Raw genomic sequence first — 26,806 nt, 5'->3', positions numbered from 1 at the left:
CCATGACATGAAACATAGGGGAAAAAACCTGACTGAGGAATGTTCATTTCTTCTGTCATCTTTACTGTTAGGTTCTGTGAGGTTTCAATTTCTTTCAAGTCCGGGGAGAAGCTGCCTTATCTGTTTTATGATGGGTGAGCCTACACAAGTGTCTCAGGTCAGTGCTTTAGATGAGGAAGGTTACACTTTCGCAGACTGCCTGGCACCGGACTGAGGATGCCTTAACTTGGGTTGACCCCCCATCTGTCAGGATATATAACGTTTGCCTCTCAGGAAGGGAGGGGGTAGGGACTGAAGGACTGAGGAATACTTTTAAAATAAGAAAAAGGGGAACTCCGCGTCCCACTCTGATGAGCAAGTTTGCTACAGCGGGCTTGTTCATTGTGGGCAACTAGCTGCGACAGCTTCACATTCAGGGTGCCCACTGCACATCCGCGAGTCATGTCCGAGAAGACTCTACGGGGAGGGAGAGATGGAGATCGACTAAGAGATCGAAGCAGAAGTGGGAGCGGGTACCTGTCATATTTGGGTACTTCTTTGAGAAGCCCATAGATAATGTGACTTTCTTTCCTTCCACCACAAAAAATAGCTTGATTCACCTATCAATACAGTCCGTGTTGGTGGGTGAATCACTCCCGCAGCGCTATTGTGTTGTGCCAGCAGGGAGCTTTCCTACAACACAATGATTACTGCTTGTGGCTATAGCCGCTGGGAGTAATCGCATGTACAATTAAATCCGACAGGCTGATTGTACCCATGTCGATTTAATGGATTGAATTGGGTACAACAAGCCTGCCCATAAATGGATTGAATCTCGGCTGATCCCTGCTGAACCTGTTGAGATCTGATACTTCTATGGCCAGCTTTACATTGGTCCAGCTTGGACCAATGTAAGTTTGCATGTTCCAAACCTTTGGGATCTCTGTGAAAGCTGGAGAACAGCATGGTAGGCACTGCTACTAAAGCAGTCTTGACTGTCTTCTTGGTCCCATGCCAAGCAACTGCCCTGCTGCCTAGTGCACACAGGAGCTTGCTCCTCGTTTAGGGCCTGGAAGACAGCCAAGTTCACTGCAGTATGTGGGAACATGCCTACTGCCATTGGCCCAAGCTGGACTAATGTAACTATGCAGAAATCGCCATACCTGGAATGCAGCTATAACAGAAAAATGCTGCGATAATAAAGCTGTGCCATGGTCAAAAATACTTTCCTTGCTCCCAGAATCCTTGCTGTCTTCATTGGTGTCCCTCAAATCACCAAATCCTGGAGCAATTGGTCATATGCTAATGGTTGAAGGAAAGGGATTTAGGCAGTGCCTTTGTCTATGTCACATTCTTAGGCCCCTTTTGCTTTAGATCATGTGATTATTACTCCACTGTGACATGAAAACCATAACCAACATGAGAAGAATTCAGGAGTTTGTGTTTTTGTCCTTCCTAAACCTCTTCTAATTTAAAAAAAAAACAAAACCCCTAATTTATGCTGGTCTGCCTAAGTTTTTTGGCAGCTGGTTGTGGCGGTCATCTGGGTTTAAAATCTGTACTTGATACCTTGTACCTCCCTCCGTCTCTTACAACTCCAGCTTTCTAATGGGAGCATCTTGTGGAGGAGGCAACATGAAGGTGGATGATGCAGCCTATGAGAGCGTGGGCCTGAGACCAAGGCATGCCTATTCTATACTTGACCTCCGAGACGTCCTTGGCTCCCGGTGAGTACAGTACAGAGAAGTTACTACACCTACATGATCCTGAATGTTTCTCAGAAAACATTCTTTAAATCCATACATTTTTGCTGTGTAGACTCCTCCGCCTGCGTAACCCTTGGGGTCGCTTCTCTTGGAACGGCAACTGGTCAGATGATTGGGCCTTGTGGCCGGCTGCCCTGAAGCAGGACCTGATGCCACATGGAAGTAGCGAGGGTGTTTTCTGGATGGAATACAGTGATTTTATACGGTGAGTTACCTCCCAGCCATTTTTATATCAATTTACTTGTAGAGCTCTTGATTGATTGTTTTTTTTTTTTTTTTTGCTAAGGTTGTAAGGAGAAGGAAATATAAAAGGTGCCTAATTCCTGCAATGTATTCACATCAGGGGCGGACTGACCATTTGGAAACTCGGGCACTGCCCGAGGGTCCGGGGTCAGTAGGGGGCCCCATGAGATGCCCCTGGTACCTTTTTCATAGGCTTTTTTGAGTTTGGGCAAGGACACAGGGGCCCCATGATCCCCTATTGCCCGGGGGCTCCATGAGTTGTCAGTCCGCCCCTGATTCACATCTACATCCACCAATAAACTATGGCCAGACTAGAAAAATGTAATTATTGCTGCAGTCTCTCACTAGTATGAACACAGCAGTTTTTGTTTTACTGATTCCCGTCTGTTGACAATAGATCTTTTTTTTTTTTTTTTTCTCTTCCTGTAACAGGGTGACAACACTGCTCATTCTAATGTGAAAATCACACAGCAGTGTTGCCACCCTCTGGACTGGGTAATCTTAGTTGGTTACTATATCTTGCTAGGGAGGAAAATGAGTTGTCTTTGGTCACTGTCACTTTTTATAAATAAGTCCGTTGTGTCACCTTTCCTGTTTTTGCCTTGTCCTGGCTTTTTGAAAGAAGGGTGGTACCACCAGCAGGGACCAATGACAGCTTTGGCTCTCATTCAGCTGCCCAGGGCTCACCCCTTCGGCATTGCACACCTGCCAGCAGTGAAACTAGCACTGCTTCCAAGAGTCATTCAATGGTGGCTTATAAATGGGGTTGGGATGGCTCAGCCACACGCTGTAATGCAGATTCCCTGTAAGGAAAAATTGATGAATTACAAATGGTGAGCCAGTTATGGCCTGTGTATAGGGATAGCAAAAATGGCAGATTTTCAGATAAGAGATGTCTATATCAACAGTTGAAGCCTGATTGGTCGGTATGGATAACGCACATACCCTTTTATTTGTATTTTCATCTGCCCCCTCTTTCCTGACCTTGGTCTTGTATTATATATCCCATGTGGTTCTGTTTTTGCTCCATTTGTGTTCTGTTTGGTCTTTATCGAGTCTCACATTTGTTCACCTTTTGGCTGCTGCAGGTATTTTGACTCCGTTGACATCTGCAAAATCCACACAGACTGGCACGAAGTCAGAGTCCAGGGCACATTTCCTAACAAGGCCTCCGTTCCAGTGACCGTCACCTCTCTGACAGTGGTGGAGCGCACAGCCCTGGAGTTTTCGCTGTTCCAGGAGGGCAGCAGGTAAGGACAATTGAGCCACATAAAAAATCTCTATGATAAATAGGTCCTGCCACCAGACCATTTATGTCAACTACATTTCTATAGGAGTGTATGTGCATTTAGCATATTTTATACATGTTCTATCCCTGTAAAGGCCTCCAGTGTGTAGATATCCAAAAGCCCTGCGACAACTGGCTGGAACCACCATGTTGACTGTGACTTCAGCTGCCCTAGGAGGCTCAGAGCTGTCACTAAAATAATACTCTAAGGCAGGGCTTAAAATTTCAAGTCGTGAGCTACCAGCCAGGCCTTAATAGTTACTCGCCACCAACAAACACATACAAACAGAGACACCTGTACACACACACAGACATGTACATACACACACAGACACATGTATACACACACAGGCACATACAGACACGCATACAGACAGATACATGCACATACACAGAAATACACAGACACATGTACATTTATTTATTTATTTTATTTATTTATCGAGTTTATATAGCGCCAAAGGGTTTGCTCAGCGCTGTACAATAGAGGGGGGGACAATACATGAAACAGTACAGTAACATCAAACAGCACACAAGGGGTAAGAGGTCCCTACTCTTTCGAGCTTACAATCTAGGAGGGAGGAGGTAGAGGTACAGGAGGAAATGGCTGTGGGGGGTGGAGTGGTAGGAGGAGGGAAGGGCAGCGGCTGTTAGGTGAGGGTGGGGTAGGCTTCCCTGAAGAGGTGGGTTTTCAGGGAGCGCCTGAAGGTGAGGAGGGAAGGTGACAGTCTGATGGATTGGGGTAGTGAGTTCCAGAGGATGGGGGAGGACCTGGAGAAGTCTTGCAGTCGTGCGTGGGAGGAGGAGACTAGGGAGCAAGATAGAAGGAGGTCCTGTGAAGAGCGAAGGGTACGGGTAGGGTGGTACCTGGGAATCAGGTCGGTGAGGTAGTTAGGGGCAGTGTTGTGAATGGCCTTCTAGGTCAGAGTGAGCAATTTGAATTTAATGCGTTGGGCAATGGGGAGGCAGTGGAGGGAGAGGCAGAGGGGGGTGGCAGAGGTGGAGCGGCTGGTGAGGTGGATGAGTCTGGCAGCTGAGTTCAGGATGGTCTGAAGCGGGGAGAGTTTGCACTGGGGTAGGCCGGTGAGGAGGGAGTTGCAGTAGTCGAGGCGTGAGATAATCAGGGAGTGTACGAGTAGTTTAGTGGTGTCTGGGGTAAGGAAGGAGCGTATCTTGGCGATGTTCCGGAGGTGGAGCCTGCATGTGTTTGTAAGTGATTTGATATGAGGTTACATACACACACACACATGTACACACAAACACACACACACGTACATGCACACACACAGACACATGTACCCACACACATATATGTACATACACGCAGACACGTACAAATACACACAAACATACACACACACGCTTTAAGTGCTCTCTCCTCTCCCCTGAAGCCACCACTGACTGATATAGAGGATCATGTGACCAGAGTGAGCTGAAATTAGGTAGACACACACACACACACTTGCAGTACTTCGTTGTTCACTCACAGAGCTGGGTACTGTACTCTAGGGGGAGGCAGAGAGCACAGCACACACTCCTTCCTTTGCTTTCATTGCGCTCAGCTATTGAGCAGTCTGACGGCTCCCAGTGCCAATGACAGATCTGGCCTGAGCTTCGAGCCTGCTCAGCAAGACGGCCCTGGAGGACACACTCACCCCCACCATAATTTCCACTCGCCATTGGCGTGCAGACGAGTGGAAATTTCAAGGCCTGCTCTATGGTATCCCCCTTCGCCGCTCCCTCGGAAGCTATATAAAAAGTATGTAGGTGAGGGGAGGGACAGAGGAGCTGGGAAAAAATCGCACATAAAAATTGTTTTTTTTAAATTTTGTTTTCTTTTTAAAGGATAAGTAAGGGCGATAACACCAAATGTAACATACCTGCTCCCAATTCACATCTGAGGCCTTGTAACACTAACGAGTCACATGACACCAGGTAAACCCCAGCCTTGGTGCCAGTGGCCAGAATAATAAAGCCCAGAATTGGTGTGTCCCCAGGAGCCTGATCCAGCTGTCACAGTCACATTCCTGATACCCCCCATCCCAAAGTACCACTCCCATCACGTTCTTCAACAACACCATACATACGCCCAGCTTTATCCTCCCTTTTTCCCCTCCCTTAGATTGCAAATTGTATAGTCAGAAAACTGCTAGACATTGGCTAAAACACGCCTTTAGAGTCTCTGTTGTGATCTTTGAAGATGAATTACTTCACAGTAACTACAGCTACAAAAGTCAGTGATGCCTTGTTTTAATGCTTGTTAATAATTGTAAACACTTTGTTGTCAATAGGCTAGAGCAGTGATGGCGAACCTATGGCACGCGTGCCAGAGCTGGCATGCAGAGCCATCTCAGTGGGCACGCCAGGAGGAAGAGAGGAAGAGGAAGAGAACGCGCTCTCCTGCGCACCTCCGGGGGCGCGCACCGGGCGATCTCCGTGATCGCTGTGTCCTGCGGACACAGCTGATCACGTGACATGGTAAAAGGCCAATCACAGCGGCCTTTTACCACGTGATCAGCCGTGTCCAATGACACGCTGATCACCGGGAAATGCAAATGCCGGTTCTCGCCTGCACTTTCCTCACGCTGTCAGATCATGAGGAAAGTACTGCCGAAAACCAGCAGTTGTCAGAACAGGGATCGGCACCGATCATCAGGGTCACTGATCATCAGTGCCCTGATGATCGGTGCCCACCTGTGCCACACACAAGTTCCGCCCACTTGTGCCCAGCAGTGCGCCCACCTGTGCCCAGCAATGCGCCCACCTATGCCCAGCAGTGCGCCCACCTGTGCCCAGCAATGCACCCACCAGTGCCACCCACTAGTGCCCATCAGTGCAGCCCAGCAGTGCTGCCAGTCAGTGCCACCAGTCAGTGCCCAGCGGTTGTGCCAGTCAGTGCCCAGCAGTGATGTCAGTCAGTGCCACCTATTAGTGCTGTCTATCAGTACCCATTATCAGTGTCGCCTATCCGTGCCACCTATCTGTGACACCTCATTAGTGCTGCCCATCAGTGCCACCCATCAATGATGCCCAGCAGTGCCGCCGGTCAGTGCCGTCTGTCAGTGCCTCCAGTTGGTGCTGTCAGTGCCACTTATCAGTGCCCATCATTTCCTGCATATCAGTGCATCATCAGAGCCTCCTCATCAATGCTCACCAGTGCCGCCTCATCAGTGCTACCTATCTGTGCCGCCTCATCAATGCCCATCAGTGCTGCCTATCAGTGCAGCCTCACCAACGCACATCAAAGAAGAAATATTACCTGTTTGCAAAATTTTAGAATAGAAGCAAAGGAAACCTTTTATGTTTTTAATTTTTTGCTCTTTTTTCATTTATAGTGCAAAAAATAAAACACCCAGTGGTGATTAAATACCACCAAAAAAAGCTCTATTTGTGTGAAAAAATGATAAAAATTGCATATGGTTACAGTGTTGCATGACCGCACAATTGTCTTTGTTAAGAGCAACAGCACTGAAAGCTGAAAATTGTCCTGGGCAGGAAGGGGGTAGAAGTGCCCGGTAGGCAAGTGATTAATTCCAGTGTTGGCACTTTGATATAAAAAAGTTGGTTTTGTGTTGCAGTTTGGGCACTCGGGCTCAAAAAGGTTCGCCATCACTGGGCTAGAGGTACACTTTAAAGTTCAAAGATTAATCTGTATATCGTATCTCTCTTTTTTGTCTTTAGACGGTCAGACACAGTGGACAGTCACCTCCTTGACCTCTGCATCATGGTTTTCCGAGCCTCTCATGGTGGAGCTGGGAAGGTCATGTTGGGCCGCCTCATGGCACACAGTAAGAGGGCAGTGAAAAAGTTTGTGGGGTGTGATGTCATGCTGGAACCCGGGGAATATGCTGTTGTGTGCTGCGCATTTAACCACTGGAATACCATAAACCTGACTGGTTCGTCCGTTGTTCAAGGTGAGCGCAGTTCTGCTCTGATTCTGAAGGCGTTTGCAATTGCAAGGTGCCGTGTGGGATTCAACCAATAATTGTGCCATATTTTCAGCTTCCAGTCCCACGGGCAGCAGTAATAACCGTCGCTCAGTTGCAGACCCCATGGGGTACGTCCTGGCCATTTATAGTTCACGGCTCGTCATGGTTGAACAGGTCGAAGCACAGCCAACAACGCTTGCAGATGCCATCATCCTGCTCACTGAAGATAAGGGGGAGCGGCATGAGGTAAAGGCACAGTGGGATAATTTACTGGCTCTCTGCAGAGATCAATACTTCATTATTCCTCACACTTCACTTCTCTTTTACCGATTTTCTATTTGGCTTCTGTCTAGCAGCATTTACCCTCCGTATCCCCTGTCACCTGTGAGAGCACATTCTAGTTCCGGCATGTCGATAAGCTTTACAAACGAATGGCCTTTCCCCCCCTTCTGCTTCTTTCACAGGGTCGTGAGGGGATGACCTGTTATTATCTAACGCACGGATGGGCAGGACTCATCGTGGTTGTAGAAAACCGCCATCCCAAGTCCTACTTGCACATTCAGTGTGACTGCACAGACAGCTTCAATGTAGTGTCCACCCGAGGCAGCTTGAAAACCAGCGACAGCGTCCCACCTCTTCACAGGTGAGTAGGCCAGGACAGCCCATGACACATTAGCGATCCTGTCGCTGATGGCAGTCACCAGCTACATAATTGCTAAGAGAGCAGAGAGAACACTTGCCTGCTTCTACAGCATTGCTCCTTTGCTATTTGTTGCCCTCTTAGCTAGGGAGCAAGATTCTGCATTGTTTTGGCCTGCAGGGGAGTAACATTGTAGAAGCAGGTGAGTATTTCTTTATTATTTATTAATATTAGTATTTATTATTATTTATTAGTATTATTGTTATTATTTATTATTAATATTTATTATTATTTATTAGTATTGTTATTATTTATTAGTATTGTTATTATTTATTATTATTTATTAGTATTATTGTTATTTATTAATATTTATTAGTATTTATTAGTATTATTATTTATTATTGTTCTTATTATTATTTATTAGTATTGTTATTCTTTATTATTATTAGTAGTAGTAGTATTATTGTTATTTATTATTATTTATTAGTATTATTTTTTATTATTAGTATTATTAGTATTAGTATTATTATTATACAGGATTTATATAGAGCCAACAATTTGCAAAATGAAGGTAGACATTACAGTTGAACTGGATGGACTTTTGTCTTTTTTCAGCCAGACTAACTATGTAACAGTTACAATACAATTTGGTACAAGAGGAAACAGAGGACCCTGCTTGTTAGAGTTTACAATCCTGTCAACTGTGATTTGCCACCAGGAACAGGATCAATAAAGTGACAAGGCTCTTATATTTTAATAACATTTTGATTGGACATACTTGTATTGAGCTGAGCTGAACAAATACAACTCAGCAAGTGGTCAAAGCTGCAGCTCCAGACAGTGTTAGTACATTGTGACTTTGAATGAAAGACAAATTGTATTATTACAAGATAACCTTCATTGCACACTTCATTCAGCTAACCCATCTCTGCCAAACCGATCAGACAACCCATATCCTGCAGAAACTTTGATCCGCCGTTCTGATGACTTTCAATCTTAGTAATCACATCTCTCTTTAGTCAGTGAAAACGAATACAACACCGGGGGATTTCTACTTTAAAGTTTACCGAATCCCAATAACTAAAATCTCATATAAATATTAACATATTAAAGCCGAAGTTTAGGTATGGCAATTTTTCCATAGTAACATTGGTCCAGCTTGGAACAATGAAACTATGTATGTGCCATACCTGTGGGTCCCGGAGGAAGCTGGAGTAGGCACTGCTACTACATTGATTGACGCTAGCTTCTAGGGACAGTGCTTTGTTTTTCTTGGGACAGTGCTTATGATCAGTACAGGGCCAATCAGCACTGTCCAGGCAGAGGTCAGGGGTCCTACATCTTCCTAGAGCAGAATGCAAACTCATCCCACAAGCTTTAAAGTGCTCTGCTGGATACTGATACACTTGCCGGCTTCTACAGCATTGCTCGTTTGCTATTTGTTGCCCTCTTAGCTAGGGAGCAAGATTCTGCATTGCTTTGGCCTGCAGGGGAGTAACATTGTAGGAGCAGGTGAGTATTTCTTTATTATTATTATTGTTCCAATAGAACACCTCTGGGATATCATGTTTCGGTCCATCTGATGCCGCCAGGTTGCACCTCAGACTGTTCAGGAGCTCAGTGATGCCCTGGTCCAGATCTGGGAGGAAATCCCCCAGGACACCATCCGTCGGCTCATTAGGAGCCTCCCCCGATGTTGTCAGGCATGCATACAAACTACTGAGGACCATTCTGAGTTGCTGCAATTACATTTTCAGCAAAATGGACTCGCCTGCTGCATCATTTTTTCACTTTGATTTTCGGGATGTCTTCTGTAGGTCGATCATTTTCATTTCCATCAAACGATGGGGCATCCTTACGTTCCTAACACATTACCCTGTCCTTATCAGTATAGATATCTAGCATGAGACTTTTCCCCATTTTTGTCAAAGTGTTCCTTTAATGTTTTTGAGCCGTGTACATTACATACATTACATCTGATCATGATTCTAACATCCACTGCTCAGGCCCTGAAGAAGGGGGAAGCCTTTCCCCAAAGTGCATTGGCTGTATTTGTTGCTCTTAACCAATAAAGGTTTCAAAAAGACTAAGAGGTTTTGTAATAGGAGCCCCTCAATACCTACTCCTGAGCGTAGCAGTCATCTAGTTAGAGCTTATATCTACTTTAATCATTTTGTTCTGAAACTGCAACAATGTACATTACACTCGGCAATGAACAAATACCTTAGATTAATATTTATAACAAATGGCCAACTAAAACAAATTATCCATAGTAAAAGTTTTCATAGAGTAGCGCCCCCCTGTTTTTTTCGGATGTACTGCATTCGAGGTCTCTCAGCTATATACTGTGTTGTAGAATCAGTGCAGATTGTATAGCTGCGTGGATTTATATGGTCATGATGGTTGTACTGATACTGCTGCTTGTTTCTTAGGCAGGTGCTGGTCATCTTATCGCAACTGGAGGGCAACGCTGGCTTCTCGATCACACATCGACTGGCACACCGGAAAGCTAACCAGGCTTCCCTAAACGACTGGATGTCCAGCAAAGGCACCCACAGCCCCCCTCTGTCCCCAGAGGTGTCCGGCCTACATGGACCTCGACCGCTATGACACATGTCCACCGAACCACATCCCATCGCGGCTGGACTGCCCAGGTTCAATGGGAGCACTTTAGGGACTGACTGATTCCTGGGAAAAGAGAACTACACTTGAAATCTACTCAGGACTTATATCCTGTGTATACAGGGACCCTTCCCCATCCCACAGTCCTGTCCCTTGTCTTTTTTTTTTTTTATTTGCTTCAAGGGCCACATGAGGTGAAAGCTTTATGAATCGATCCTGCTTTGTCATACTACATTTAGGCAAAGCAGCTTATTCATTTTTTTAATTTTTTTTTTTTTTTACAATATGACATTCACCTGCACGTACCGTCTTATTATATAAGGCAGTTCAGATAGCAGTGATCGTGTGCAAAATGCAGCAACCCATAGCAGAACGGCCCTTTTGAGCATTTAGGGGCAATGAAAATTGATGGCTGGTTGGTTGCTGTGAGTTGCACTTGCTGTTAAGGGCAGGAACTGGAAGCTGATGACATCACCAGATCAGCCCCGTGATCGTTTACAACACATCAGCCTCTGTTGTGTAGTATGTAAGAGATGGGCTTACGCAGGAAAGCAAAGTTTTGTTCAATCTTAGCTGAGCGTCATTGCTTGCGGGTTGGCAGGAGGACGTGCTACTTTCTGAGCAAGGAGAGCATGCTCTTATTGGACATTGATCGAATTTCCAATGATGATCTCTTCAGGCTTAAACTAGATCTGAAACCAAAACTTCCCCCCTCCCGTTTTGGATAGTGTAGGAAATGGTTAAAACCATTGTCAGGTTTGTTGTTGTTTTTTTTGCCATCTTGTTAAAGACATTTCCTTTCACTTCCTGTCCTGAGACACAACAGGAAGTAAGAGCAATTCTCTCTAAAGTGAGGGCAATCCCTTCTTAATGAGTTGTCACTGGAATTGGAAGATTTCCCCACTTTTCCTGTTCTGGTGGCGATTCAAAATCTTTCTCATTCAGTCCCAGCGACAGTGGACAGCAAAACAGAGGTTGGATTCTCCCTGGCAAGGACAAATACAGCAATAAAAACCTAACAGGGGTTCTAATCCTTCCACTCTATCCAAAACTAAAAAAGAAGTTTGCTCCTTAGTTATATTTTAACTGGATCCCCAAGTCCTATACAAGGTCAGATGAGTCCTGTGTTTGTTTCCTGAGCTCTGTTCATCTGGTGATGTATAGATCTTGACTGAAAGGACACCGCACCCTCTTTTAGGACTGTAGAAGCTGTACGGCCACAAGAGCAGTCTCCGCTTGTACTGGAGAAATGGAAAACCCAGATACTGCTGCGCTTAGGGATGGACTCAATGTCGTTAGGACCACATAACGAAAGTCTTGGGATAGGCACGCCTTGCTGCCCTCAAAAGACCGGGGGAGTCCAAATATATAGAGAAAAAACCAACAGAGGGCGCACCGGCCTAGTGCATTACATTAAAAATATGTTTATTAAATGTTAAAATTAGGTATTGTAATCACAAATTGTCAATATGATCAAAGGCACATCATGAAGGAACAGCTCTGTCCAATCCGCACTATCTGTCCGTAATGAGAACTCTGGACATTCAACAGGCTGACGCGTTTCGAGCACTAGCCTCTTCCTCAGAGCCAACTGACCAAATGTCTGTCCCTCTCTTATATATGCTCACTAATGAATCATCAAAGGTTAGATATGGGCTGTCGTAAACATTCCAAGGGTTAACCTTTGATGATTCATTAGTGAGCATATATAAGAGAGGGACAGACATTTGGCTTCGGACCGGAAGTGGGAGCTGGTACCTGTCAAATTCGGGTACCCGATCCCCAAAGGTGCCAATCCTTAATGGGGAGGGGGGAGCAGTCCTTAAAGCAGAACTTCCCCTTTTGGATGGAGCTCCGCTTTAAGTCTTAGACTTTGGGCAGGGTCATAGTTACATAGTTAGTCTGGCTGAAAAAAGACAAAAGTTCATCCAGTTCAACCATTAAAAAAAAAAGTTATAATCTTACACTCACAGTTGATCCAGAGGAAGACAAAAAACCCAGCAAAGCATGATCCAATTTGCTCCTGCTGGGAAAAAAAAAATCTTGTTCCTCTGAGAGGCAATTGGATATTCCCTGGATCAACTTTACCTATAATTGTTAGTATCCAGTTATATTCTGTGTATATTCTGGGTCCAATGAGAGCGCCTCCTAATGCCAGCAACTGGTGATGCACCAACCAGGATATATGCTTTTCAGAAACGAATGCAGTTCAAGAATCCAATCACGATTCAAGAGTTCTTTGATTCTCAGCTGATCGAACAAATATACAAACCTACTCGGACAACAAAAAGGGATCACAATTAGCCTGGTGTGCAATGTGATTCGCCCATCTGTCTTACCAGCATTTTGTAATTGGAATTCCCTGCATGCCCATTCCTGGCTGAGCCGGTGTTTTCTGCATTAAGTGGAGAGTTGTAGGAAACACAATTTTCTAGGGCGTAAAAAGCTTCCAGGAAAACCCCTCATTCTCACACCATGCAGTACCTGGACCTTTTAGCTTTGGGTGATTGGGCAACCATATGAAGAGCGCCTGATGGCCACATAAGAGAAGAACTTATGTTGCCAGAGCAGCTTCATCCATCAACAAGCGATTGATCACAGAGAAGTTGACATAAGGATTCATTGTTTCGGTGAGCAGGAAGGTGAAGGTCATGTGTCCTATACCTAGTCACACGCACCTTGATGAAGAGCCCTTGCAGCATTGCACTACTTTGGTGAAGAATAAAGGTATGCTAGCAGCATATGTTCTTTTATGCACAAAAAAGCTTTCGTGTGACCCCAGCCTTACCAGCAATGTTATGATCATCATGCAATAAAAGTTACTTTTTTTTTTTTTTCTTTTAATCTGTCATATGAGGAAGATGCAGCCATTTTAGTAGTTACAGGGTAAGAATGAAAGTGAAGGCTATAACCTTGGTTTTTATGATACAACAAATATATATATATACATTTTAGATGAAATAATATACAGCTGTTGCTGCATTAAGTCCATACTCCACGGCAGAGTTTTGCATATGGATTATAATTTCATTTCTACAAAACCCCTTCTCATCCTAATGGCAAATATCCATCTCTGTTAAGGGAAAAGACCGTCCCTCCAGGTCAGAAGGCCACGTTAGAAAATTTCAGAATTCCAAAAAAAAAAAAAAGATTCTTCTACGTTTTTTAAACCGAGCGTATGAATACTGGTAAGGACAATAATGTCCTGAGGGCCTTGGATTTCAGATGCCTTCCACATTTGCATTGGGAGCCAAGGAAATTGTGCGGCTGGAGATCGTTGGAATCGAAAAATGGACTTGTATGATGTACAGAAAGCAGACTTCTGTATTTTGCAGGGAACACGTGAGGGGTTTGCTGCTTTCATGCTTTTAGTCTCAGGGAAAGAAGGGCTGTTGGCTCATTCACACTCTGTCTAGAACGAACCCTTCCCTCCCTGCACTACTTCTCATTTATCAGATACACTGGGATGTCTCTTTATGTTGTATTCATGTATATAATGTATGCATGTGTGTGAACACTTCAGCTGGAATGGAATGATTTTAATTGTCACTAAATGGTATAATGTAGAAGAGGGGGGGGAAATGGGCTCTGTCATTGTTCAAGCTAACCAGTGGTCACATGTCAGCTTGCTTTTCATTGGTTGACTTTTATTTCAGCCACATTTTTAAAAGTAGGTTTTAGAGTATATTGGCCTGTCCTTTGACTTTCACTTGGATATTCTTGGTATTTCGGTCCCATTTAAAGAGAATATTCGGCTGCAACTCTACAGAGGCCGGTTCCTGTGATTGATGGCCCTCACTGCATTAACTTCATGAAGAGGGCTGAACGTTGAGATGTCCGTGCCCTTACCTGAGATCAAATCCATGTTCAGATGGACTGGTTATTGGAGGAGGTGCTACCATAGAAGCGTAGAAAACTAGCCGTGGCTGCATCTTCCTTAGCTGCTAGTCAGCTTCATCCTGGATTATTCCAGATAAGGGATTGGGCTTCCCACAGTCCTCCATTAAAGTTAATAAATTGAAGGCTTGAAATGAGCAATGGGAAGAGTTGACAGGGGATTGGAAATATGGGAGCTGCCATTGCTGAATTGTTTTTCAAGGTCCATCCCCTGGGCCTGTTATCCTTATCCCTGCTTTACTACTTTGTAAGTCTTTAGCCAATGTATATCAGATGTCCCATCACCATATATGCACTTTGTTTTGTTTTTTTTCGAGTCGGTGACTCGCCAAATGCTGAAGCCAAAACTTGCAATGTCTGCTTCTGAGCCTGCACCTTAAAGAAAACAAGTCAGCAAGGGCAACTTACTGTGTTTCTGTCCTAATGGGGTTCGTTCATAGTGTTCCGGAGGAACCTTCTTAGCATGGCTGTGTACTTCCAGTTTTAAGCAACAGAACTGCAAGGAAAATGCATTTCTATGGCATCAGTCAGTGTTGAGTTGTCATTTCTCTAGTACACATTGCAGAATGAAAAGGACTACCCGATTGGTTAGTATAGCAAATATTTCCCCTTTAATTTTTTTTTTTTTTTTTACATGCAAGCCAGGCATCTTTTACATCCTCTGCTTTGTCAAGCTGCTATTTACAGATACTAGTATGGTATATATTAATCCGTTAAATGTTTATGAAGGAAATGCTGGACTTCACAGTTTATTTACTGTAGAGGTGTTTGGTCCTCTTGCAGCATTTTCATTCCCGTTTTCTAAATTCCAACTGCAAATTTATATATTGCCATTAGATGGAGCTATTGTACCATTATGTCCTTTCTGTAATACACAGGATTACTGTCTATTAGTGGCTATGTTGGTTTATTTGTTCACTGAACTACCCCATCTCTGCTTGCATATACCCAAACCGCACTGTAGGGTATACAAATTAGGCTCACAGCAGTATCTTAGTGAGGCACTTGGCTTCCCTCCTCTAAATGCCCAATGTGTTCTACGCTTTCAGAACGATGAAGCGTAGCAAAGATTGGCAAGCTGATAGCAGTTGAGTACAGTCCTCGCTGCCCTCATTTGCTGAGACAACAGAGCTGCCATGGACCAGCTTCCTTGCTGCACAATACAGTAGATCTAGACCAGCCATTCTCAACCAGGGTTCCATGGAACCCTAGGAATCCTCCAAAAGCTACTAGGGGTTCCTTGAGCTGAGTGATTGACCTCTCGTTTAATGGGTATTGACCTCCCATCTTGCATAGTTCCAAGTCCTTCTCCATTTGGCATAGCCAGCAGCATGATACCAATGATCCTTATGGCTGTCTGTAAAGCATAAAGTAGTAGAATTTCATTCACAATTCTTCTAGTATATACCCAGCTTAAGGGTGGCCTTGTGATCGCCACTGTAAGGAGCGTTCTTTCCTCTGATCCCAATTATTTAATGGTAACAGGGGTTTCCTGGGGCCAGAACATTATTTAAAGGGTTCCCTGGGGTAAAAAGGTTGAGAAAGACTGATCTAGATTAGTGTTTTTCGACCTTTTTTCGGTCAAGGCACCCTTTAAAATAATGGACAGTCTGAAGGCACCCCATTCTAAAATGTGAAAAACTATTCTCATAATTTTATATAACACAGCAACATCCACACATGTAGGACACCCAACATTAGAGGTGATTTATTCTTCCAAAGCAAATGCACTTTTGCACACTGGTACTGACTAGTATTCCAATGTTTCTCTTCTCCCTCAGTTTTTCTCCATCACTGAGCTAATGTGACCCCAGCACCGATGGAGGACAGGAGAGGGTCATACTAGGATGCTGTGTAGGCAGCTGACATCTTCCTTATCAACTGATGATGTCATTGGTTGTCAGGATGCCGGCGGCTAGAAGGTCGTCATGGTGCACAATGAAAACCTGTGACTTTGTATAACAAAAAGGCAGGTTTGTTCCACCTGCTGCTTTGTATACAAGTTTTGGGCAATTTTAGACATTTTGCCTGGGCACCCTGGTTGCGAAAGGCTGCCCTAGAAAACATTTTATTTGCGTATGTATTCTGGCTTTGCATCCATCTGTGCTATTCCTGGCCTCTTACTAGAGGGTACAGTTTGGAGACCAGCCCTGGTCGGAATCCATAATATGTCCCATCAGGATGTGCTCAGAGCCAGGAGGCTGCAGCCAGTATTGTAGGAAGCACGACTTCTCTTTAGTAAGGGTAACCAAGTCTTGGCACTTGTTCTAGAAGCTGCTAGTACAAAATTACATTTTGAATTACATATAGGTAACTGCAGGAGAGGTAGGGGTAATGCAATTTTTTGACATTTTGCCAAGGCACCCCTGAAGAAACCTCAAGGCACTCTGGTTGAGAAAAGCTGATCTAGACCATCATCTGATACAAAGCTAGTGATCGGCCCAGTTTGGAGAGTAGAAGCTTCCATCAGTTGCTTCCCAGTCCGGCTATTTAAATTTCTGACCGGTTCCATTTTAAGGGAACCTCCATGTTTGGAACAAAAGAAATGGCTGCAGAATTATTTAAAAATTGGTTCGTTTATTTTTGTACTAGTCACAGTCCTGTCCCCATAGCCTTCTCTATTGACTGAGATTAAAGGGTTAACAAAGCCAATGAAATGTAATGTGAAGGTAACTCCCGGCTTTTCATTGAATGGCACTACATGTCAGACTCCAGGCCTGTTGTCAGAGAAGGCTGCTAGCACAAAGCTGACCTGTGAACTCCACCGACAAGATCTCATCACTGCGTCCATCTTATTTTAGATGTTTGTAGACCTCAGTCCTACACTTGTCCCCTGATCCTCCTTCCCATGTGACAGTTGTCTGTCGGGGGTCCCTGGTCTGTGTCTTGTCTTTTCATCTGCCACAACTGGGAAATCTTTAAAACCTGTATATATTGTTCAGCTGTAATAAGACAGAATGCTATTTTATCAGCTATAATACTCAGATTGTATAGATAGTTACATTTTGGGTGGCCCGCGCTCCCATCTCAGGTTCTTTCGGACCAAATAAAGATTTTGTTTTTTAAAAAAAAAACTTGTGTTTTGTGACTTTGTATGATATCAGCACTTTATTGCCTCTGCAAGTTGTTAACATTTGTGATGTTTATGGCTCAGGGTACCTGTAGGCAGTGCATAGGACAGCCTTGTGGGACTGTATGCTTGTTCTTGTGGCCACCACCAGAGGCAGCATAGACACTCCACCAGTAGACTGGATGCTATTGGGCTCTAAGGGCATTTGTTGAAGGAAGAATGCCTATTGGATCCTGACCCTCTCAAAGGCTGGAGAGTTGCGGTGTAAATTACAGTGATTGATGTGAAGAGCCATCTGGAAGAAGGGTGAATTTGCTGAGTAGAGACATCCAGTATGGTGCTGTCCACAACACTTATAAGAGCATTGGTCTACCATCAAGTCATCATGGCACACCGGGATGCTGGTCTTCTTTCAGGGCTCCGTCAGCCTACCAAAGGCAGTCCAGGAATGTCAAAAGCTGAAGGCCAAATATGGTCAGCTAATTCCTTATAAATTTAAAATCCAGACAATCTAGTAAAGCAGTGGACCCCAACCCACGGCTCAGGGGCTGGATGTGGCCCTTTGCTTCCTTTTTTCTGACCCTTAGGGTACTACTTATTCCATTGACACCAAAGGTTGAGCACTATTACTTCCACTGACATCAATGATGGTGGACTATTCCTCCAACTGACACCTTCAATGGGGAACTATTGCTTCCACTGATACCAATGATGAAGCACTATTCCTCCCACTAATACCAATGACGGAGCACTATTCCTCCCACTAATACCAATGACGGAGCACTATTCCTCCCACTGATACCAATGATGGGGCACTATTCCTCCCACCAATACCAATGATGGGGGACTATTCCTCCCACTAATACCAATGATGGGGAACCGTTCCTCCCACCAATACCAATGATGGGGCGCTATTCCTTCCACTGACACCAATGATGGGGCACTATTCCTCCCACCAATACCAATGATGGGGCGCTATTCCTTCCACTGACACCAATGATGGGGCACTATTCCTCCCACCAATACCAATGATGGGGCACTATTCCTTCCACTGACACCAATGATGGGGCACTATTCCTCCCACTGATATCAATTATGGAGGACTATTCCTCCCACTGATATCAATGATGGGGCACTATTCCTCCCACTGATACCAATGATAGGGCACTATTCCTCCCACTAATACCAATGATGGGGGACTATTCCTCTCACCAATACCAATGATGGGGCATTATTCCTCCCACTAATACTAATGATAGGGGACTATTCCTCCCACCAATACCAATGATGGGGCATTATTCCTCCCACCAATACCAATGATGGGGCACTATTCCTCCCACCAATACCAATTATGGGGCACTATTCCTCCCACTAATACCAATGATGGGGCACTATTCCTCCCACCAATACCAATGATGGGGGACTATTCCTATTGCTCCCACTAATACCAATGATGGGGCACTATTCCTCCCACTAATATTAATGATGGGGGACTATTCCTCCCACCAATACCAATGATGGGGCACTATTCCTCCCACCAATACCAATGATGGGGGACTATTCCTCCCACTAATACCAATGATGGGGAACCATTCCTCCCACCAATACCAATGATGGGGCGCTATTCCTTCCACTGACACCAATGATGGGGCCCTATTCCTTCCACTGACACCAATGATGGGGCACTATTCCTCCCACCAATACCAATGATGGGGCACTATTCCTTCCACTGACACCAATGATGGGGCACTATTCCTCCCACCAATACCAATGATGGGGCACTATTCCTTCCACTGACACCAATGATGGGGCACTATTCCTTCCACTGACACCAATGATGGGGCACTATTCCTCCCACCGATACCAATGATGTGGCACTATTCTTCCCACTGACACCAATGATGGGGCATTTATTTCTCCCTACTGATACTAACGATGGGACACCATTTTCCCCATCAGTGCTTTTTTTTCAGGGGGAACATAAGGGGGAAGCAGTTTTGGTATCTCCAGCAGTGAATTTATGTATTGGCAGGGGTGCTGGAGGGTATATTGATACTGGTTACTGGGGGATCTATTTTTGCGGCGTGGGTCTATTGTTGCTGGTGGAGATCTATTGTTGCTGCAGATGGGTCTTATGTTGCGGGGAGGGATTTTTTGTTGAGGAAGGGGGGTCTGTTGTTGCTGGCTTCTGGAGGATCTATTGATGATGGTTGTTGGGAGTCTATTGTTGCTGGGACAGATCTATTGTCACTTGGGGGTCTGTTGTTGCTGGGGTAGGGGCAATCCATTGTTGCTAGCTACAGGGGATCTATTTTACTGCCTTTCTTATTATAATTACCAAATTCCATACAAATTACTTACCACAAAATTATACTTGGTTTTGTATTCTCTATAAAGGGTGGTACTGGGAGGTGGGTAGGAGTTGGAACCAAATACAGTGCTTGGAGGTGAGTAGGGGACGGAGACACAGTGGGATTCAGAAGGGGGGAGTTCCTGCACATATTCTGCGAAAAAAAAAGTCCTTACCGCCACTAATTCTAACGGTGGAGCACTGTTCCTACCACTGACACCAACAATCAGGCACTTTTCCTCCAACTACTGCCCTTGGGCGTTATGTAATTTTTTTTTTTTTACCTCTTCTTACCACCAAGTCTGAGGCATTCTCTACTGCTGATCATAATGTGGCCCTCCTAGAGTCTGAAGGAAACTGTCCCTTTGCTTACAAAGTTTGGAGACCTCTGCAGTAAAGCAACAAAATGCTAACGCATTTCAGCTTTATAGAGCACAAATGATGGCTATGGTTGAGGCTTTTCAAAGCCAAAGCCACCCCACCATACCGAACATCCAGTATGGTAAAACAGCATTGTGCTTTAAGTGGTATATGTGATAGATTTGGGCCCCATTCACACCTGTTTGCATATGTTAGGTATGAATTGCCTTACCCCACCCTCATTTATGACCCCCAGACTATGCCAGATTTCTTTTTTCCACAGGCAGCTCATATAGAAGGTGATTTCTGATCTGTTTGCTGTGGGTGGGTATGCATTACAGAACTCTAGTTATTCGCTTCATAGACCTTTGCATATCCCTTTTAATGCCTCAATGATGGTGGCTAAGTAAACCTTAATGCCTAAACCCAGAAAAACTGTACATATCATTGCAACTACTTTAGAGGTCTATTTATAAAAAAAAAAAAGAAAAATAAACCTGTATGAATGTGACAAACATTCGCACATCTGCAATGAAAGAGTTCCGTATTTTGAGCAATGATTGTTGCCTATGACCATAAGCATCATCAAGTGGCCATTAGTGATGGTCTGAACACCCCCCCTGTTCGGTTCGTGATCGAACCCAAAAAAAAAACGTTCTACCGCGAACATTGAACATAATGCAAGTCTATGGGTTTCGAACTAAAAAGTGTCTATTTTGAAGGTTTATATGCAAGTTATTGGCCATAGAAGGGGTTTGGGGACTCGGGTACTGCCCTGAGGGACATGAATCAATGATAAAAGCAATTCAAAAAGTACCATTTTTAAAGGGGCAGTCATTTTTCATTGCTTAAAGTAAAACAAAAATAATTGAAAAATTCTCTTAAATATCATTCCTGGGGGATTCCCTTAAACTACCTGTAAAGTTGCACATCTGTACATAACCTGCTGCAGCAGGACTGACATTAAAAAAAAAGAACAAAAATTTATTAAAAAAACAAACACGTAGGGTCCCCCCAAATCTATACCAGATGCTTTAGATCTGGTAGGAAGGTAAGGAGGGACCCCACAGTAAAAAAAAAAAATATTTTTTTTTTTTAAATGTGTGGGGTTCACCCTAAAAGACGTACCAGACCCTTTACACCTGATAGGACTTTTAAGGGGAACCCCACCCCCAAAAAATGGGGAGGAAAAAAGCATGTGGGGGACCCCTAAATTCCTACCATATCCTTGATCCAAGCACAGGCCAGGAAGGAGGGGGGAGGGATGAATGAGCGCCCCCTCCCTGGGCCTTACCAGGCCATGTGCCCTTGGCATTGGGACAATGTCACCATGCCGATGAGGACAACAGTCTCTTCCCCACAACCCTGGACCGGTGGTTGTGGGGGTCTGCGGGTAGGGGGTCTTATTAGCATCAAGGTACCCCTTTAAGGGGGCATCCCCCCACTTGTGAATGAGTAAGGGGTATGTGTACCCCTACCCATTCACTAAAGGATTAAAAGTGTGAAAAAATAGAGACCAGACTTTTGAAAAAATCCTTTATTGAACAAAAAAACAAAAAAAAACTGTTTTTGAAAGTCCTTTATTAAAAAAATAAAAGCCCAAAATAAAATGGTTCAAGCGTTGTAATCCATCATCAATCATGGCGTCCAGTGTTGTCACAACACCGCCAACTTGCCAAAATGAAAAAAAAAACCCGACACCTGCCGACCCATCCGCACCTGCTGAGCACTCGCCCCCATCTGACATTTGCTAGTCAGATTTAAACAATTGGGCGGAGCTAGCAGTGATGTCACCGCTAGCTCTGGCCAATTGTGTATGTTTGACTGGCAACTGTCATTAAAAATTGGTGATGTCACCACTAGCTCTGTCCAATTGCCGTGAGCAATGATTGGCCAAAGTCACTGAGACTTTGTGAGCTGTGAATGGCCAAAGCATTGCACCCGAGGTGTGGTCAGGTGTAATGCTTTGGCCAATTACAATGTGCCGCCAGAGTGCATTGCATTGTGGGGCGCGTGGGTGAACGGCCCGTCGGACGCCCCAGATGTTCGTGTGCGGAGGTTACTTGACATGTACCACCCACCTAAACATTGTTGCTGATCAAGTACACCCCTTCATGGAAATGGTATTCGCTGATGGCAGTGGCCTCTTTCATCAGGGTAATGGATCCTGCCACAATGGTTCAAGAATGGTTTGAGGAACACAATGAGGAGTCCTAGGTGTTGTCTCCAAATACTCCAGGTCTCAACCCATCAAGCATCTGCGGGTTGTGCTGGAAAACCAAGTCCAATCCATGGAGCCCCACCTCGCCACTTACAGGACTTAAAGGATCTGCTACTGACAGCTTGTTGCCAGATACCGCAGCGTACCTTCACAGGTCTAGTGGAGTCCATGCCTTGACGGGTCAGGTCTGTTGTGGCATCAAAAGGAGACCTACTCAATATTGGTGATAAAGTTATGGCTGATTGGTGTATATTCCGTACAGAGAAAGGCATGTGTATGGAGAAAGTTTCAAAATAGATCCTTTTGTGCTGAGGGCTATGTACGTCTTTAGGATTCTCATTTACAGTATGTCACTGTATTTATTTATTTCAGGTACTTATATAGCGCCATCAATTTACGCAGCACTTTACATATATATTGTACATTCACATCAGTCCCTATCTTTTTGCTATGCATGCCATCAGGGGCGGACTGACAACTCATGGGGCCCCCGGGCAATAGGGGATCATGGAGCCCCTGTTTCCTCTCCCACACTCAAACCACACCCAAAAAAGCCTATGAAAGGTACCCGGGCATCTCATGGGGCCCCCTACTGACCCTGGGCCCTCGGGCAGTGCCTGAATGGTCAGTCCGCCCCTGCAATAGGGGATCATGTAGCCCCTGTTTCCTCTCCTACACTCAAACCACACCCAAAAAAGCCTATGAAAGGTACCCGGGGCATCTCATGGGGCCCCCTACTGACCCTGGGCCCTCGGGCAGTGCCTGAATGGTCAGTCCGCCCCTGCAATAGGGGATTTTGGAGCCCCTGTTTCCTCTCCTACACTCAAACAACACCCAAAAAAGCCTATGAAAGGTACCAGGGGCATCTCATGGGGCCCCCTACTGACCCTGGGCTCTCGGGCAGTGCCCGAGCGCCAGAATGGTCAGTCCGCCCATGTGCCACAGGTCCTTATCTCCCTTGATTGTTCTTCATTCCTAAGCTGGAAAGTTGGGAGGTATGGAATAACTATTAAGTAAATGAGGTCCCCAGATCACCATATACCTGCCCTGGATGGAAAACTGAAGCCCTGTGCAAATAGGCATTATTCTCTACGTAAATGTCAATGCCTACTCTACATAGGAATATGGATGGAGATTACAGCACCAGAGCTTACACTTTATGAAACAAATCCGCAATGGCAGCTCTATTCTTTGTATCTGCACAGGGTACCTTTATTGCCTCTAAATGTCATTATATAATGTACCACAAGAGGGGGCTGTTGCAGCACTGACAATATTCTCCATCTGTTAGGCTGGTGGGGTTAGTAGGCACCCCTGAGGTTACAGGCCAGGTCCTCTACAGAGCTGGATGGACTGGAATTATTTGATATAATGCATTTAGATTACCTTTTCCTTCTTCCCTTCGCTCGTATACATCAGGGAGTTCAGTGTTTTCCTAGGTTACGATGTGTCTGGCAGCCCTGCAGAGCGATTCTATGGAATGTCTTTATGGATTGTGCAGTTATCTTTGCTACCAGCGGTGTTCCAGTTCAGTCTGAGGACAGAAATATTGATTTTAAGGACTCAGCTGACCCGTGGGACTTAAAAATGACATTTTCGGTGTAGGTATTATAATTGCTAAGAAGGTGCCTTAAAGCCAAAAAAACCCCAGAAAACTGACTTTATAACATGTTGTTGTAACTTCTTCCCCGACATCACGGCTGGATAGAGGTAAAGTTTCGGTGTAGATTAAAAAAAAATATGACCAAATTAGCCTAATGAGTAATCACAGAAGTGCGAAATGCGTCAAGGCGGTTTTCTGAGGGCTCATTCACACCAACCCCATAGGGCTGAAACAGTCCCAACACAAAGACAAAACATTTTTCTGATAAAAACAGAAGGAGCTGGTAAAAAAATTATTAAAAGTAATTATATCAAATTTGTAACTATAAGTACAGAAGTGCGAAATGCGTCAAGGCATTTTTTTATTAGGGCTCGTTCACACCAACGTCATAGGGCTGAAACAGTCCCAACACAAAGACAAAACATTTTTCTGATTAAAACAGAAGGTGCTGATTAAAAAAACAAGTAAAAGTAATTATATCAAATTTGTAATAATAAGTAAGTACAAAAGTGCAAAATGCGTCAAGGCGGTTTTTTTTTTGAGGGCTCGTTCACACCAACCCCATAGGGCTGCAACAGTCCCAACACAAAGATGAAACATTTTTCTGATAAAAACAGAAGGTGCTGATTAAAAAAACAATTAAAAGTAATTCTATCAAATTTGTAAAAATAAGTACAGAAGTGCGAAATGCGTCAAGCATTTTTTTTTAGGGCTCGTTCACACCAACCCCATAGGGCTGAAACACTCCCAACACAAAGACAAAACATTTTTCTAATAAAAACAGAAGGAGCTGGTAAAAAATAATTAAAAGTAATTAAATCAAATTTGTAAATATAAGTACAGAAGTGCGAAATGCATCAAGGTGTTTTTCTGAGGGCTCGTTCACACCAACCCCATAGGGCTGAAACAGTCCCAACACAAAGACAAAACATTTTTCTGATAAAAACAGAAGGAGCTGGTTAAAAACAATAAAAAATAATTATCTAAAATGGTAAAAATAAATCCTTAAAAGCTGATTGATTAATAAAGTCTAATAGTGTGATCCTTATAGATAGATGTAGCTTGTCATACAACAGCCAGGGCTGTCTTAATGCATAGGCACCCCTGGACACTAAAACACAAACACTTGCGCTGAATGTGTGCATTAAAAAATAAAATATAAAATAAATTATTTCAATAACTCACATTATTTCAATTATTAACTCAAATAGCTCACATGCCACTTTAAATCAAATATACCGTGCATAAATAAATGAACATAAATAGTCCAGCGCCACTGGACTATTTATATTCATTTATTTACACCCCTGGACACTGCACAGGGGCCCCAAGTGCATGGGGGCTTCATGAAAATTTTGCATCACATCATACTTGCCAACTGTCCCGGATTTGCAGGGACAGCCATGCTTTTTACTAAGGATGGCCTGTATTTGTCTTTGATTTTATGGCAAATTTTCTTATTGTTTAAAATTGATTTTATTAAAAGTACTAATAAATGAATGTTTAATTCTATCAATTATTTCTTCTTTAATTCTTGAAAGTATGTGCATAAATTGGAGTAGGCTGGTAGGGGCCCCAGTGCATTACTTTTACCTGGGGCCCATGATGCTATTAATATGGCCCTGACAATAGTGGCAGCTCCACGCTCAGACAAAAAACATGTCTGTGGGTAATTCAGAGAAAATAACAGAGGGCGTGAACTAAGCGTAGTGATAAATAATTTGTTTATTGAGAAGGACAAGTGGCAGCTCACTGTGATAATAAGCAGATCACTCATCTCATAATAATCAATGTATTTTTCACATTAATCTAACAGCCTACAGTGGGAATACAGTGATTATTATCAGATGACAGATCTGTTTATTATCACAGTGAGTTGCCACTTGTCTTTCATAATAATCAAATTATTACTACGCTTAGTTGGCGCCCTCGGTTGTTTTCTCTGAAAACATGTTTCTGAATGTCCTATTGGTGTGTGCTGAAAAACAGCAGGACAGGTTGTATTTTTATGCAGCACATACTCTACAATGCATTGCAATGGGTTGCCGGTCAAGTTCAATAAAGTTTTAAAAGTAGAAAAGTAAACACTGCCATGAGTTACTAAACGCAGCATGCATACAAAAACGCACCTCAAAGCATGCCTGTTGGTGTAAATGATCCTCAGTGTTTGAATTTTAAAAAAAATTCAGCCAAATCCAAGAATGCCATGTGGCATTGGTCCGTGTACTACGGGAACTTTTGATATTTCATGGTTGGCGATTCTGTCCTTCAAAAAACAAAAAAACAATAATAAGCAGTTCATATAATGTGTAAAATGTGTGAATCAAACAAAAGAAATCATGAAACAATAGTCCGAATCTGTATGTGCCATCTTATATGGTCAATAATGGGCAGCACAGTGGCTAAATGGTTAGCACTTCTGCCTGGCAGTACTAGGGTCGTTGGTTCGAATCCCAACCACGGCACTACCTGCCTGGAGGTTGCATGTTCTCCCTGTGCCTGTGTGGGTTTCCTCCAGGTGCTCAGGTTTCCTCCCACACTCCAAAGACATGCTGGTAGGTTAATTTGCTCCTGTCTAAATTGGCCCTAGTATATAAATGTAAGTAAGGGACCTTAGATTGTACACCCCTTGAGGGTTAGGGACTGATGTGAATGTACAATATATATGTAAAGCGCTGCGTACATTGACGGCGCTATATAAGTACCCGAAATAAATAAATAATCCCACCAATGGGGTTCGTTCAGTGCTCCAGTTGCAATCTACTAAACTAAAGCTCACCACATCAGTATTGCCCTCCTAACGCCACCTATTCAAGCAAATGGTGCCATGCTGCAACC

The 26,806-nt window shown here is 44.0% G+C and overlaps 1 protein-coding gene across 1 annotated transcript in view; it reads left to right on the top strand.

Moving 5' to 3' along the window:
• The window catches only part of CAPN15 (calpain 15), a 93,977-nt gene extending 76,539 nt beyond the window's left edge, over positions 1-17,438 (top strand). The window contains exons 6-12 of the mRNA XM_089682434.1: positions 1,581-1,706; positions 1,798-1,950; positions 3,077-3,238; positions 6,958-7,190; positions 7,279-7,451; positions 7,670-7,848; positions 10,278-17,438. Of these exons, the coding sequence (XP_089538560.1) occupies positions 1,581-1,706; positions 1,798-1,950; positions 3,077-3,238; positions 6,958-7,190; positions 7,279-7,451; positions 7,670-7,848; positions 10,278-10,455 (1,204 nt within the window). The 3' untranslated portion in view covers positions 10,456-17,438. The remainder of the gene's footprint in view (positions 1-1,580; positions 1,707-1,797; positions 1,951-3,076; positions 3,239-6,957; positions 7,191-7,278; positions 7,452-7,669; positions 7,849-10,277) is intronic.
• The last annotated feature ends 9,368 nt before the right edge of the window (positions 17,439-26,806 follow it).

The sequence above is a fragment of the Staurois parvus genome, unplaced genomic scaffold, assembly GCF_062004578.1.
Source record: "Staurois parvus isolate SC_StPar_1 unplaced genomic scaffold, SC_StPar_1.0 ptg000289l, whole genome shotgun sequence".
NCBI classification, from domain to species: Eukaryota; Metazoa; Chordata; class Amphibia; order Anura; family Ranidae; genus Staurois; species Staurois parvus.
This window is presented reverse-complemented; position numbering and strand designations above follow the sequence as displayed.